The sequence below is a fragment of the Seriola dumerili genome, unplaced genomic scaffold (assembly GCF_002260705.1).
Source record: "Seriola dumerili isolate Sdu_G_001 unplaced genomic scaffold, Sdu_1.0 BDQW01000432.1, whole genome shotgun sequence".
Lineage (NCBI taxonomy): Eukaryota > Metazoa > Chordata > Actinopteri > Carangiformes > Carangidae > Seriola > Seriola dumerili.
In genome coordinates, this window is record NW_019174687.1 from 1,178,491 (window position 1) to 1,195,920 (window position 17,430).

Here is a 17,430-nt window from a genome sequence, read left to right on the forward strand (position 1 = left end):
TTTGCATACATTTACAAATCAATAAGATGAGAATTCTGTACTCATAAAGCATATATAAAGCACCACAGGTGCCAAGAAATCCATAAACTGCCCTCACAATGCAATCGCATTAAACCTGGACCTCATCTCTGTTTCTCTGCCTCTCTTACAGCCTCTTTCTCCAGTCAGTCAAACCCTGAATGACTATGACTGGTGGATCCATCTCCCAGTCCACAGTGATCCAGCTGGGAAGATATAGATAAGAACATATTTGCGACCTACAGATCCTGAACTTCCACCGGGAAAATGAGGACTACCTTACTGGGCGTCATATGGCTGTGTCTCGGCCTGTACCTGGATGCATTGTCTTTGAGTGGACAGAGGATAGAGACAGTGGATGGAGAGGGAAGTCAGGCGGCAGTCAGAGGAGAAAAGCTGCTCAAACGAGTAAGACGGGGCTGGATGTGGAACCAGTTTTTCCTAACAGAGGAGTACACAGGCAGTGACTATCAGTACATTGGCAAGGTAAGAGTCATTCTACTGCCTCCTGGTTTTGGTTGACACAGTCCCATATGTCGTAAAATCAAATTCCCTTGATTAGTTGGAAAGACTCTCATCAGTCATGTTTGTTCTTCTTTCTTAAACTGCTGGTTTTATCAATATGAATTTATGCAAAGGTTAATCACTATTTACACATTTTGCTCATGACTTCTGTGCCTGCAAGCATAATGAAGTACCACTGCTGATGATCGTTAATTACCACTGCTGATCATCGTTATAAGGGTGTTTAAAAGTTGGATGCATCTACCATTTAGTATATTTTTCATATGATGTTTTACACACAACAATGAACTTGTGGGTTTTGGTCAAATACATAAAAGTAAGAAAGAAAGAAAGTCTATTTAAAGTGAGATAATGTCACTTAGAAATAACAGTTTGTCTCTTAAACATGAAAAGCTGAATTCATTAGCGATAAAAAAATCCCCTGGCTTGGTTGAAACCCCCCTCAGGGATTTTTACTGCTGCCTGGTCTGGTGTGACAAGTTCCTCATCGTGGATATCGTTAGGTAAAGTTAGTGTTGTCTTATCACATCATGTTTTTGTTTTATCATTAGCATTAGCATTATAGCACTAGTGGCCACAGTGGCTTCTGTTCATTTGAAGCTGTCAAACAGTCAGGTAGTGTTGCCTGCAGTGACAAGTCCTGAGGTACTGAAGTCATTTAACACGTTATAATCACAACATTCTACATACAGCGTTAGCTCACCATTATAGCTGTGTTGTACACTATACTAATATTAGAAAGGTATCACAATGCTCTGACATTAAAAATGGTACTGTGACTTCTGGTGGCTGCTCGCACGAGATGCACGTGTAACCTTGAGCTCTGTCTCAAAAGTCCGAATATTTTCAAAATATCCTTCAATTCAGAAACAAATCCAACTTAATTTGTACTTAAGGACTGCTGCAACATGTCGGGACCTAGAGTCACAAGAGGTAAACCGTCCCAAGAAGACCACGCAACTAAAAAGAAAGACACAGGGGAACCGCAGATGGATCCGTCTAACGCAGCCATCTTGTTAGCATTGGAAGAACAGGAGGATCGGTTGGCGAAGAAAGTTAAACTAGCCGTGAGGGAGGCTGTTGAGGATATGCTTGCCGGGGAAATCCAAACCCTTAAGAACAGTGGCGGCTGTCCAATAGGGGGCGCTAGGGCGCCGCCCTCCCTGATGGAACGGGATTTTTAGATTTTTTTTTTTTTTTTTTTTCCAAAATAATCGTTTAAAATAAATAATTACTGCTCATTCTACAAATAAATGTGTTTTGAATTATCAAGACCAAGCCATATACAGTATATAATATAAACCATTATTTAGGGGGTAATTTGTGTCCACGCTCATTTCCCCTCTCTCCTGGGGCTCTAGAAAAGTCGCCCCAGCACTGCAACAGCTCAGCCAATGGTAGACTGTTGCTGAGACAAAAAAACACATAGCAACGGGTAATTTAGCCAATTAGCGTCATCAAATTTGATAAGCTTAGGGCGCTGAAAATATCGTCCCAAGCCTATAAGTATCCTAGCAACCAGAAACAAGTGTGGGAAATCGAGATGGCGGCGTCAAGTACACAAGAACAAGAACACACAGGGCTTCAGCTACCCGTAAGGAGAACTTTAGGGGAAAAACTTTGTGTTAAAGAACTTGGACCTGAGAAGCCCGGTCTGAATTTAACACAGCAAACACAGGAGAAAGGTAAAACGTACCAGAGGAGCTTCTCTCTGGTCTGGTATGACAGGAAGGCTTGGCTAACTGGATGTAGTTTTACAAATGCAGTATTCTGCTTCCCGTGTTTACTTTTTAAAATGCCGGGGACAGATATTACATGGACTGTAACAGGAGTTAGAGACCTAAAACATTTATCAGAGCGGATTAAAAAACATGAATGCTGGAAGGTGCACATGAACAACGCAGTCAAGCTAGCCATGCTGGGCAGGACTAGCATAGCTGCGCAGCTGGATGAAGAACACAGGATTGCAGTGAGAAAACACAATGAAGAGGTGGATAAGAATAGACATATTTTATCGAAGATCATTGATTGTGTGAAATTCTGTGGAGCTTTTGAGCTGGCATTGCGAGGCCACGATGAGACAGCATCATCCGACAACCCTTGTCTTGTTGTTACTGACTGTGTAATCCTTGGCAATTGTATTCTATGTACAACTATCCCATGTAACAAAAGGCAATAAAAAGTTGATCACAAAAAAAAAAAATGGTACTGTACCCCATTTTATTAGTACCAGTAGATTAAAAATGACAGTCTTTAATAAGAGCTATATTTGATATCAGTTGAGACACAGCAGATGCACAAAATGAAATATGGCATTATTTGACTTAGACAGCTGAAAGTCAGGGCAAGCCCCCACAGCCCGTCTGTGAAAGATGTTTTAACCCTACGAAGACCAAAAGGAGCACACGTCCAACTTGGCAAAGCATCTTGTTGACAGATTAGCGAATGTGACGGATCACTTTCCCATTCAAGTAATTATGACTCAGACTTTTGTATCCCAGTGTAAATTTCTGTCAGTAATTATTTCTGTTTCTAGAAAATGTGCTCAGTTGATCTCAGTCCTCTGGCTTATTGAGTCGTATTAAATGCTGGGTAATAAGTGAGTATGTGGTTACAAACTGCACGCCATGCAGAAAGCTTTAATAACGCTGTGATCTTGATCAAATAATTCATAATCATCTAAATGATTAATGTTATAAATAGATGAATGTATTAATGTGTCAAAAACACACCTACATTTATGAAAAACAAACAAGAAAACTCTTAACAGTCTGCCACATCCTGGTGACAAAGCTCAGACCAGGACCATCAGCCTGCTCACTACAGTAGTGAAGTGAAGCAGATGAACACAGATAATCAGTGCACCTCTGTGCTCTGAGCTCATTCTCTACTTTTCTTTTTAGTCAAATTAGATTTAGAAATGAGAATTAATGAGAACAGGCTCACTCAAACGTACTTTACAACTGAGAACTGAATAATAAAGTATTGACAAATTAGTACAATTTAAACAAAGAATTTGAAGTCCCATGTTCTATCATCTAATATTTTTGGCAAGGTATGGTTTCAGTATGGGTATGGAGATATTTATGCAGAAATCTTTTTGATATGGTGACAACACCGTCATAGCAGAGAGTAGACTGAATACAGAACAGTGTATCACACTGTAGAACAAGTATTTTAGGAGACTATGGATATATAGTTACTGTGGAGCAGTGAACACACTGCAGCCGCTGCAGCAGCTCTGTTTCCTCGCACTGTCACTATGAGAGGCTTTCACAGCACAAATAATGGATCTCTAAAACTGTTACAGTGTGACATTTTTGCTCATCCAAACTATGAAGACTTGCGTTGATGTTTGCCCAGCCACTGTACTTTGCAAGGCAGGGAGGGTGACACGGGTAAAACGAGAGGAAGATGTGCAGAGTGGGGTGAATTTATCAGGAAGATGTAGAGTGTGTTCAGCTCATGTGCAGAAGGATGTTTGTATATATGCAATAACTCCTCTACACGACGTGTTAATGTCACTACCATCCTGTTTATACATGGATCTCTACCTCACATTTCTAGTACGCAGAAAGTCTTCTGACACCTTCACTTTGTATGGCTCCACACCACAGTGACAACCAGAACCCATCCGTCAGTCCATCTCTTCGTCTGTCCATCTCTTTGTCTGTCCGTCCCATTCTCATGCACGTGATATTGCCTTGAGGGAAGTTCTTTGAATTTGGCCTAAACATTTACTTGGACTCAAGGATAAACTGATTAGATTTTTGTTGGCAAAGGTCAAAGGTCAAGGTCACTGTGACCTCACAAAACACATTTTTTGACCATAAATCACAAATCTATTCACTAATTAACAATTGACCTCAAATGTCTGTAGTCATGACTTTTTATATCCAAAAGGTCAAAGTTCAACTTCACTGCGACATCATAATGTTCTGTAAAAACACCTTTATTCAACACTGTTACTCAGGAAGAAGAGACTGTGACCATATTTCCTGACACTTGGCTGGTTGGTGGAAAAAACAACGAGTAGGTGATTCTAGTTTCACGTTGTTATGTTGCAGTCTCATGCTAAAATAGTTTACATTAATTTTTTTCCCTATTCTTAGGTTGTTTGTTTTTAATTTTGCAAAAATGTCTAAAATTCTGTTTTTGCTTAGTCATCATGAGGTATTGAGTGTAGATTGATGATTGATTACTTTAATTGATTTCAGCATAAGAATGCAACGTAACATAATGTGAAAATTGAAGAGGTTGAATAAATAATAAAAGTGGCCCAAAGTATAAAAGTTTCTTCATTATATGCTTATGTCACTTTGTGATGTTTTTAGTGTTCACACAAATAACCCCTTTCCACTGTAGGAATTCACTACAGTGGACTATCTTTCTTTTTTTAAAGTTATTTTTCAGGCTTTTGACTAAACCCAAATGTCACGTGCTCCACCAGGTGAACCATGGGGCCCGAGACAAACTATCTTTGTTATTTAGTCTCTCACACACAGCACAGCCTCCGTCTGGATCCACAATAGTTTAGTCTTTATTTACTTCAACTCCAGAACGTCACAGATTTTTATTAGAGGCAGGTCTTTATGTCTAACTCCCTCTATTTGATGTATAGAGTTGGTCGTAGCTGTAAGTGCGAAGCCTCAGTAGCGATGACTTCTCTCTCTCTCTCCCTCTCTCCTGCTCTCTCTGCTCAGTGTGTCTTATGTTTAGTTATTCCTCTGCCTCCTTTAGTAATAATGATACATGTAATGAAAGTAGTTTATTTGCTGTAATGGAGGCAAGACTCAGTGTATTGGAAGTGCTCCTCCTCTTCCCTGCAGTTCCAGAGCAGCCAGCAAACCAGAGCGGCTCGGTAGACTACGGCTCGGCACTCCACTGACCAGTCAGTCAGTCAGTCAGTTAGTCAGTCCGTCCGTCAGTCCGTCCGTCAGTCAGTCAGTCAGTCAGTCAGTCAGTCAGTCAGTCAGTCAGTCAGTCAGTCAGCCAGTCAGCTGTGGTCATCCATCCAATAGTGAAAGAGGAAGAAAGGGCATGGGTTTGTTTCTGTGTTTCTCTTGACTTTATGTGAACACAATCAGAAACTGACTGAGTGTAGCTCATGTTTTATTAAGTCCCTGAAGTGGAAACGTGAATGAGTTCATGCAGCTCCAGCGTCTGTGGCTGAGCACGTGTTACTCACAATGACCAACAGGGCTGCAATAAATGAGAGGAGAAGCATAAAAAATTCAGATTCCTCCATACAGGGCCTGAGGTCTAACTGGCTCAACACCTCACCGAGACGCTTCCTGTTGCTTTCTCATTTTATTTGTCTGCAGGTTTTACATTATTATAAGAAAAGTGTTTTTGTACATGTTGTGCATAAACCGTACAAGCCGATGACTGTTCTGTCTAGACCAGTCTTTTTTTCAGCACCATCTTTCTCTTGTCAGATTATAACTGTGGGTGTTCTGCTTTACTGAATGTGAAGTTTCTGAGTCAGAGTCATGATGTTAATTAACGGCTATGATGATGAATGTCTGGCATCTGTCAACATCCACAAGTGACTACAATGAGCACAACGTACCTCATTGAAATTGTGTAAGAAAAAAAACATACTTAGAAAATCAGTCTTGTTTGAGACCCTCAGGGCCGAGAAGGATTCATTCATTCATTCATAAGGAAGAGCCTCTGTGAGTGTACATGAAACATACTGTTTGATGATGTGTTATTGCACTTTTAATGAGGTGTATAATGTTCACTCACGTGCAGAGATGGACGGGTTATGTAGGGATTTTCCATCTAACTGGCTGCTGTATTTAATATCTAGCGGAGACTCTCGCTCGTAGGCCCATTAGTGAAATTAGAACACAGTGATGATAGTTGGTGCTGTGCTGTTTGATCAGTAGCCAGATGCCAGGAGGTATTGTGCTGCTCTGTGTGAAGCCTGCTGTCTGATAGCACAAAAACAAAGTCAGCTTTGAAACAAACAAGAGTTTGCCGTGATTGAGGTAAACACAGAAAGAAGCGGGACAGAGTCAGCAGAGTTTTCCAGCCTGCTGGGGTGTTGCCTTCTCTGCGGGGGTCTGCTGGGTGCCTCAGAAATGCTGTAGTGACAACAATACAGTGTACAACCGGATTCACAGGGAGAGGAAGGGTTTAGGTGAGGCAAACATTAATGCCGTGTTTTCACTCCTGATACCACAGAGTTCAGACATTTAAGAAAATAAGAGTTCATCATGAGCCAAACCCCAGTACTCAGTAGTGGAGTACATGTGGTGCATTCATGCGCCAAGTCAGCTGTGTTCATTCAAAACTTAAATGATAATGCTGCTCTGTTACAGTATGGGTCTTATGTCTGTACTTTTGATCATCATTCATTATAGGTAATTATTTTCATTGCACTCATGCAGGAGTTTGGAGACAAGCCTCCAGGTTAGCCACTCCAACATCCATCACAGTTTACAGACTGACTTCCTGCTTCAACTGCACACTGTTTCAGTGCACTGAGGAATTATTCGTGACCTGATGTGTGCACACTCTCAGTTTTACCTCCAAATAAATCTGGTTCTGATTTTGGGATGATCCGACAGTTTATCCAGGTTAATGTAAAGAACTTTATTTCTCACTTCCATAACAAACACCTTGCATACATGGGAGTGAGATATTGCTCTCCACCAGTCAGGGTGACAGAGGCACGTTAAAAACACAAAGACGCATTTATGTGTCTATCATTTGTCATGTGAACAATGTTCAATACAGTATCTTAGGCACTGGTATATTTTGAAGTGTTGAGTATATTGTCGTCTGTGGTGTCAGAGGGAGGGGAGGGGCAGCATCCGAAGGGTGTTCAGAGTCCTGATGGCTTGGGGGAAGAAGCTGTTGCTCACCCACCTGTCACCCCAAGAGGCCACACCCTAAATTCTTCACAATTTTAATCCTTAACAAAATGTAAACAGGTGAGTTATATAAACAGGTTTCATGAAGGAGGAAATTAGTTCTAGAGACCAAAACTGTTTTTGTACCAGGCTGTAAACATGTTTATTTCTGCTGTAAAGTTGCACACTCTAACATTGGGAGTCTATGGAGACTGACCCACTGTTGGAGCCAGACTAGTGGTCATTAGAGGAACTGCAGCTTTTGGTACTTCAGTGTTGGCTTCATTTTTCAGCCCTGGAGGTCGATGCTTGCTTTGCACGGATGCTTTGCAGCCTCCTTCCAGAGGGCAAAAGTGCAAAGAGGTGGCGGAGGGGTGGGAGGGGTCAGTCATCATATTTGTGGCCTGTCTAACACACCGTGTATGTCTGCGTATATTTCAGTCATGGTGAGGAGAGACACACCTATGACTGATGCAGTGAGTTAAGATGTTCTCGATGGTTCCTCTGTAGAGTATTATCATTATGGGTGGAGGGGGATGTTCAGTTTTCTCAGTCTCTGCAGAAGTGGAGGCGTTGCTGGGCTCTCTTGGTTGTAGCGTTTACGCCATATTTTAGAATTTCCCCTTGTTGAAACGGGGCCCCAGTCCTCTAGGAGGACAACAATGAATTACTTTATTGCCAAATTTATCAATCTCATATCAGAAGCCATGACTTCACGATTCAATGGATCTCCAGTCTCTACGTCAAAAGAATACAACAGGACAACAACTGGGTGTAAATAAAGGAGTTTATTAACTAAACTACTGTCTACAGAGTAAATGCAAGGTGTAATAATCAGAAGATGAAAATAATAATGAAATGAGCAGTGTGATGAGTTGGCAATGGTGGGAGAGGATATGTTATGGCTATACACTATGGCTATACAGCTAATGATACTACATCTACGAATTAGGTTTGATGATTAAATATTGCTATATTTCGACATCAACCCAGTCATGAGCAGAGTGTTAAGACCGGCCTACTGTGAGTTGCGCTGTAGCTGGAGACCCTCGGCTGGAACCCAGGTGGCTGTGGTTGCCGTGGTAACCCCGGAGACGCGGGATCTAGGTGGATTCTCCTGGAGGCCGTGTCCCGTTATCACGATGACGGATTCTGCCGGTGTCTCAGCGGTTCAGCTCTGGTGGAGTTTGCCAGGAGACTTTCTGTCTCGGGCACTCTTGATTTCTGCTCGGCTTCTCTGCAGGCGGTCGTGCAGAGGTGTTATCTGCTGGCGTCTCTTGTGGGTTGATGTGAAATAAACTCTAATGCTCTTCACTTTGGCTGGATAACTTTAGAGGAGACTGGCGTTGACCAGATGACTCTAAAGTTGTCAAAATCTTCAAAAAGGAAAACTTGATGATGATTAAAAGTTACAAAATTACTCTGAGGCACTTCTGTTGTTTTGGTTCAGTTGGTCTTGACTTGGCTTATAAAAATAAAAGATCGCGCATGTAGACAAAAATGATGTTACTTGGCTACAGAGCCGGGCTTTGAGACGGGACTCTGAACTTTGAGCAAAGTTCTCAGCTTCTAGTTTCTGCATCGTTTTCTAGCTTCAGCTTTTCAGCCTCTAGCTTTTAGCTTCGTTTCTCGCATCTTCTTCCTTCTTATCATCTGGGTTTCTCTCCTCTTGAACCCCTGACCTCTCTGACTTCTCTTCATCTGACATCTGACCATGTGTGAATTGATCACGACTGTTTTATCCCCTGGGGGCTGGTGCATGTTTCAGGGTTGTCACCCATCTTCTCCTGTGTTTCCACTTGGAGAAGAGAATAATTTTCCACTGAACTTTGAAATAATTTAATTCTAGAGTTTACTTATAAACTCGTACATCCGTCTTCCACCATGACCACAAAACATTAAGTGAAATAACATATAAAACTACTTGCACTAATAATGGCAGAGAGCAGTAATAGGAGTGTTGATTTCATATTACATCCTTCAAACCTGGAATTAATCATGATACAAGTGGTTAATTGATCAAACAACAATATAAACATTTCCCAAAGCTAATAGTCTATACATGAGGATTACACTAGTGATGGGAATTCCGGCTCTTTGTGGAGAGCCGGCTCTTTTGGCTCGGCTCACTAAAAAGAGCCGGCTCTTTCGGCTCCCAAGTGGCTCCTCAGATTTTTTGTTACTTAAATTAATTTATTACCAAATTATGTGTAAAATGAATAACTAATGTAAAAAAACATAAAATATAACATATGTATAGTATGTATATGGCTTTATTAATACACTTAACATAACTTAACATATACATAAATAAATTTTAAATAAAAAAGACCCATTTTAATTTGTGAAAAAACACAAAATCAACTAAACATCACTCAACAAAATATAAATGAAAATGTGCAACCATGTACAGTGAAAAACAAAACACAAAATGCGAGTGTCTGTAACCCCTCCCCTCCCCCTCCTGCTCAGTGTAGTCACACAGACGCTGCCACAACCACACATGTTGACCAATGCGGCTTTAAAAGACAATTAAAAAAAAAAAATCGCACTCGATCGGGAGCTGGCTCTCTCGATCGCGAGCCGGCTCCCGTCGTTCACTTCAAAGAGCCGGCTCTAATCTGGCTCTCGTTCGCGACCGACCCATCACTAGATTACACAGCAGTTCTTTGACTGTAATAATAATAATAATATGGACATGCTGGATGTCATGTAGTGTGTGTTACCTCGTGTGAAGGATGTTGACAGTATGGTCACATGAAGGACATTGTCTTAAAATCTACATGTTACATTTCAAACATTCTATGGGATAGAAGTTTGGGATTAAACTATTGCATAGGAACATCTCATGAGTTACAGAACAGCTAGATATTTAATTTTACATTCTTCCTCAGATCTGTGTCTATGAAGAGAGTTCTGCTGGTCACTACCCAGGATTGGAATGTGGGTTGTAGTTTATGACTCTTATCTAGAGAGGGACAGAGAAAGGGAGGTTGGTGTGTGTGTGTGCGTGTGTGTGTGTGTTCATGCATGGCACAGAGAGGCCAGGATTCACACCTTAGTGATAATCAGTCCTTTTGTTGTTACTTGTCCTATACAAGAAACAATCAAATATCATTAGACAGAGTCTTATTGTTACAAACTGGAGATTTTGCCTATATTCTCCAGTTGCCTGGTGTCCATTGGTTGATCCTCTGGAGCTGACCCTTTGACCTTTGGTCTGGTTCTGTGTCGTTTCCTATCAATTTGATAGTTTGATGGTGGGAAGAGTCGCAAAGTGTCAATTGTGGGTCCGTAACTCTGCATGTCCTTATAATGAACTTCCTTAATGGCTTGTGACTGATGCCAGGCCAGGTATGTACGCTACATGGTGATGACAGCCATGGTGTTGATGGTCAGTGGAGGGTGCGCACTGCGACCTCTTCTAAAATCAACCATCATCTCTTTATCTTCTGCACATTTAAGGAGAGGTTATTGTCACTGCACCATCTGACTGCTCACGTTTCTCAACCTGTTGGACTTTGGTTCACAGATCTCCACAGTTGAGTATGGTGTTGTCATGACCAACAGATGTTATCGCGAAAGTAATGCAAATACGCCTCCAACTGAAACAAACCAGAATTGTCCTTTAACCACTGGTTGCCTAAATTGAATGCGATGACAAGCTATGTCATCATTGTCTGACGTTAAAATATCATAAAATGGCAATAATGTTCAGATCCAGTCATGTGGTTGAAGATTGAGGGACTCAAGATGTTTGAGAGACAGCAGGGTTGTAGAAGTTTGTTCACACACCGGGTCGACCTCATTAGCTCCAATGGATCAAATTTAAAATAAAAAAAAAAAACATAGAAAAAGAAGAAAATTTCCCCAGAGAGCTAATGCAGCATCTGTTTTATGATCAAATTACAGTTTTTAATTTTACTAACAAACATAACTTTGTTCTCTATCATCCCATAATTGCAGTGCACATTCTGCAGCCCCTCAGACAGATCTTCATTCCTATTTCTTCTTTCAGATGTTTGGATGACACATGATTTATGTTTATTTATGGCAGGAACATTACCCACCCGGACAAAAATATTTTCAACATACAAAATGACAGTACTAGCTCTTGAGTCTTACCACCACAATGAGGCCCACTGCTGCAGGGTTTTCAATAAAGTTAGAAATAGCAATGAGCAGAAAAAAATGTCTCTGTGGCACCTAATAAATGTGGCACCATTGTCAGCATGAATATGAAATGTGAAAAAGCAGGAGAGATGGTGGAGATATGGTAGCAGAGACAGTGATCTGGGACACATAAGGACTCCAGAAAGCATACTCTGCTCTGAAAATGTGCTGTAGTGAAATGTCCGCAGGCTTCGTCAGCTCGTGTTAGGTGAAAGCATGGAGGTGTTGCAGTCCTGCAGACTGACAGATCAAATCAGACTGAACACTGCTGGAGAGAAAAGGCAGGAAGGATCAAAAGGAGAGAGGCAGGCAGAGAGAGGAAAGAGGGTCAGAGAGTGTGTGTGTGTGTGTGTGTGGGGGGGGGGGGGGCGCAAAGGAAATGAGGGGAGAGGAGGAGAAACAGGGGAAATGTGGGTTTAGTAATGTGGGAGAAATTCACAGAAGAGGTGTTGTTGAAAGAAAAGTTGAGAAGAGGAGGACAGGTAAAACAAAAGAACAACAGGGACGAAACATTCAGCTGTAAGAAGACAAAGAGGTGAGGGGCAGCAGAGAGAGAAAGTACAATACTGCAGGTTGAACACGTGAGCTGAGCTTCTGTTCACAGATCAATATAAACAGCAACATGCGGTATAGCTTCCTCTGCCGGATCTTTGATATTGACATGATGGATGTGACAGTGGAGAGTAGTCAGTAAATAAATTAATGAGGCCTGATGTGCTGAATGAACAGTTCACTTTGCACAATAGTTGTTTATGCTATATCAGAGCAGCATAACTTCAAATCAAGGACAAACTGTGGAGTGGGCAATTTGGATAAAATACTCTCTATTTTATATTGCAGTTTCAGTATATGTCAGGATGTATACTGAAAAAAACTTTTCTTTACTCCCATTATTCACGAGTTGAAATAAAAGCCTTTTTCTACAAAACACAAACGATACACACACACTCACATACATACACACACACACACACACACACACACTCACACTGCGTGATAGATATACCGTGACGAGATCCTGAGGCCCATCGTCGTGCCTTTCATGCTGCAGTGTGATGTACACAATTCCTGGAAGCTTAAACCATCCCAGTTGTTTCATGAGCTGCATCATCACCAGACATGTGACCACTGAGCAGGTCTGAGATGAGATGATCTGTGTGTATGACAGCATGTCCCAACTCCTGCCAATATCCAGCAACTTTGCACATGAGCTTATCATGGATTTTGTTTTCATGTAGTATTTGAGAGTTTTCCATAATGTCTAGTTTTTCATAATCCTCAAGGGTCAGTTCACCCATATTACAAAAACACATGTTCTAGGCTGGACCATAACAGCGGGGTCGGCACTATAAACATGAATGTCACTGACTGACTGACTGAGTGATGAAGGTACACCATTGGTCAACTGGCTGAGTTGGCGTTTCCCTACTGGCCATTGCACTTTCAAAATAGATTTGTTTCTATCAAAATAAAAAAGAGTAGAATATATTGTCATTGCAACTTCCATACTCAATGCTGTAAAATCAGTAACTAAATAAAGCAAAAGTACACAGTAGAAATATAAATAGTAAGAACAGAACTACAGTGAGATAGATTATTGACAAGTGGCAGTATTGACGACTTTCAGAGCCCTGCAGTGACCTTTTTGTTTCAAAGAGGCACTTAGCAACAATTCTCACAACTTTCTGGACAAACCTGAACTACTTTCCGTAGAAGACAGTTGCCATTTCAGCCCCACCAGCCTGAGTTCGGGCTTTTCATCCGGAGGCACATTTCTAATTCATGTCTTCAATTAACCGAACTTCAGCTGACGTAGACGTGAATGAGCTTCTAACTTCCTCTCTGAGTGATCACTTTGCAGTAAATCCAGCTCAGTCTTTGACTTTAACTGATGTGTTTGGTGATGTTGTCAGATGTTGTGGTTATAAATAAACCAGCAGCTTGGAAGAGACTGCTGATTAACATGTCGTCTTAATAGGCAGCGTCTCAGTCACTATTCGTGTTCTGTTACAGCAGTTCCACAACAACTACGTTCTCAATTTTACATCATACACAGTCCAGCCTTGTACAAGGTTTTGGCCTAGTCTTGTTTTCCTGCTAAGTCCTACAGAGAGTTTTGGTTTCATGTGCAAAGGTGATCTCAGACTGTTTAACATCCCTGTATGTCCCTAAGTTTACAAAGGAAATTTAGATGTTTTGCTCAAAACATCAAAAACATCTCTTTCCCTGTGTCTGTGGATAATCCACAGAATTAAATGAATTTATCTCTATGAATATAGAGGTAAAAACCATATGCTGGTTTCAAACACCTGGATAAATGTGTCCTGGTTTCAAGAAACCTGAAAAATCTACCTGGAGTGCTCCAGTAGAAACTGGGATACGTCACGTCCTGGTGGCCCCATCATCAGCTCTCCCTCGACTACTGTCAAACACAGGTACAAATATCTTTGCTGTCATATTGGTCCTCCATCACATTTTAGTTTGATGTGATTGAGATGGACGTCATGGAGAAGCTAAATCCAACAGAGTGGTAAACACACAAGTCCACACAGCCAGAGATAAACTGAGTTCATCCTCAGCTACTGAGGAAACTCAGCTGGTAAACAAATGACATTGATTCAGAATAACATGAGATTTGCCGGACGTGGAGGAGACACAGACACACCTGCACCACCGCAGACATCTAGACAGTATTATTAGAATCGTGTTCATGTGAACACCATGTCCTGAATATGACACTCCTCTCACCTGTGTTGTACTGGTATTTCATCAAGGTCTTCAAAGACTCTGGGCAGAGAGAATATGGTTTTTCATTTGGTTGCGCCGACACATTGACATAAAACCAAGACTTTAGAGCTGGAGCTGAAGGAATGAAGGAGAGACTTAATAAGAAAAAAAAGTGATGTAAGTGACATTATCACCTCTGTCCTTCCTGCTGAAGTTGGTAGTGTTTAATTCTCATGGAGTTTCATAGAACACTCACCCTCCATCTCTGCTGCATGTCACTGCATCTGCTCAACAATCAGACCCATGAAAATATAACATCAATGACCTCAACACACGTAACTTCACCTTGTTACATTATAATTGTTATGTAAAATAATGTTTATTATATTATTATAATATAACATGGTTAGAATTAATATATTATATAAATATTACATATTATTCTGTGATGACACCACCACATTATTATCTTATAATATCATATTAGCATTTTTTATCATGAGATTTATGTATTTATTCAGTTATTTATTTACTTTATTACATTGAGAGGATTTTATTATTCTATTTAATTATATTCTCCCTACGATTAAATTTATATTACATCATTAATGTCCACTATACTTCCCTATAACTATAAACACACACGCACACATAACATACACATCATATTCTTTTCATTTGTGCGTCTCTATGACTGTTTATCGTTTTTGTTGTCATTTACACGTCTGTCCATTATCTGTAGCCTTTGTGTCACACTCGTTTTTGTTTTGCAAAGTCAGAAATAAAGAGCAAAGAAAAAAAAGAAGAAATATAACATCTGAATTTTCATAACACCTGGTGGAGAGAGAAACGCTGCACAGGACAGGAATACCGGTAGATGGAAAAAATGGAAAAAAAAAGTACAGTGGCTCACTAACTGTTTTCATTGCAAATCAGTGGTTTGTGAAGACACAGTAGATTACTTATATGTTTGACTTAGTGACAGAGGATCAGACCACACAGCCACTGCATCTATTTCTGATGCTGTGTTCTTCCTTTTCATACACCAGGACCAGGCAGTTAAAGCGTGACCCATCCCTCCACACTACTGATTTGCAGTTTCTTGTCTGTGTGTGTGTGTGTGTGTGTGTGTGTGTGTGTGTGTGTGTGTGTGTGTGTGTGTGTGTGTGTGTGTGTGTGTGTGTGTGTGTGTGTGGTTAGGTGGGGGATATCAGCAGTGAACCAGACCCTGAGGGAAAAAATAGCTTTTTTCTTGTCTTTGAAAAGTAGTGCGAGTGTAGGAGGGTGTAATTTATCCCCTCAGTGTAGGGCACAATGAACACTTCATCGAAATATTATCAAAATCTCAATATGGCCGAGTGCAACATCCCAATCACAGGAGCTACAATGTTTTGATAAAGGTCAAATGTGCCACAACATGCCCTTCTAAATGAAGCATTGCGGTTCTCCAGATGTCAAAACTATGCGTATCATTCAGCTCTACCTCAGTCTCATCAGAGTTGTGGAAACTCTGTTTAGATGGTTTAATAATCATCCTTAAGTCCACCCTAACCAAAGCCCAAAGTTCTATTAAAACCATTATTCTCCACCAGAGGAATCACTTTATTTCAGTTTAGTGCAGCATTCCAGTATTTGTTTCATACATGAAATTATATGAATTTTTTTTTAGCCACTGTACTTTCTGTGTGGAATGGAGAGTAGTGGAGGTAAACAGGGTGCTGAGACAAACCAATGGGACATTTTTGGTCCACATCAGTGTGGACAAACATAATCATGCTTTAAAACAAATGAAAATGAGACTATGTCATTTTAATTGCGGGTTAATACAAAACCTCCAAGTGAGGAAGAGTCTCTGAGTCTGGCGGTATGTGTTTTGTCAGACCTGTAGTGCCTGCCAGAGGTCAACAGTTCAAACAGGTGATGACCAGGATGAGTCTTTGATTTTGTTCTTAATATCCTTTGCAGTCAATGTGCAAACTATAGCAGTGGTTGATAGGAGCAGTAAATTAAAGAAATACAGTGATGGTATCTTAATGGCCCCTGCAGAGCTCTGATTGGCTCAGTCGTCAGTGCGAGCTATTTATATTTCTGAAAGAAAGTGGACATATGGATAGCTTTACAGAGACCAGGACCCTGGCCAAGATGTACTGAAGCATGTGGTGTCCCAACATCTCACACATTCTGTTGGTTTCTCCTTTCTGTTGGTCACTTGGGCATAAACCAATTAAAATCAATGTCAGCCTGAGGAGAGGAACTTGCAGGCCACCAGGGAACAACATACTTAAATTCAACACCCAGAAAGGGGAAAAAGGGTGAGACCTTCAGTGTGTTTGGACAGATCATGTATTAAGTATGTGGAACATGCAGTGCTCCTAAGAAAAGCTGCGTTTGGCTACATTTCAGTGGGTTTCTGCATTGTAATAACATCAATAGCTTAAGCAGACCTTGGACTTTTTTTTCCTTGCTTCAGAGGCGCAGGACTTCTGTAGGGACAGCGATATTAAGTTGAAAGGAAAATCCTTTCATTGACAAGCCAGCAAAACTCCAACAGGCCAAGTCTGCAGATTTAGATTTTTTTGCAGGGGAAGAAGAGGCTGTGAGTCAGCACTCTTGTTTTCCCATCAAGGTTCATTGGTATGGGCAGGAAAGTGAGATTTGAAGGCCAGAGTGCTCAGAAGCAGAGCCAGTCATTGAGTTATTGGTTGTGATAACACCTCATGCTGTGGGGGCAGCGCAGAGCAAACAAAGTCCCACATAATGAAGTGCAGATTCTTCAACATGGAAAGCCACTGAAAGAATGAAACATGAGTCTGTTGCTCTGATCCTTTGATCCATGATAACTGATAAATCTATGATCTCTGGTGTATGAGTTAACTGATTCCACATACAACCAACAATTATCATGATGATGCAGAGCTACAGTATTTGACAAGTCTCTAAACACACACAGCTCTGTAGAGCTCGATGCTGCAGAATGATGTCTGTTACTGAAGTCCTCTGGTGCCTCTTACATTCCTGCAGAAGTGAAGTCCCTACTGTCATAAAGAATCCTGTTCTGATTGTTTTATAGGGGCATTTCAACATGTGACATAAGATCGCCATCAAATCCACAGCCAGAAAATCT

At 40.9% G+C, this 17,430-nt stretch overlaps 1 protein-coding gene across 1 annotated transcript in view; it reads left to right on the forward strand.

Annotated features, from left to right (window-relative positions):
- The first annotated feature begins 219 nt into the window (after positions 1-219).
- The window catches only part of LOC111233869 (cadherin-6-like), a 60,543-nt gene continuing 43,332 nt past the window's right edge, over positions 220-17,430 (forward strand). Inside the window, exon 1 of the mRNA XM_022761769.1 lies at positions 220-504. Within this exon, the coding sequence (XP_022617490.1) occupies positions 286-504 (219 nt within the window). The 5' untranslated portion in view covers positions 220-285. The remainder of the gene's footprint in view (positions 505-17,430) is intronic.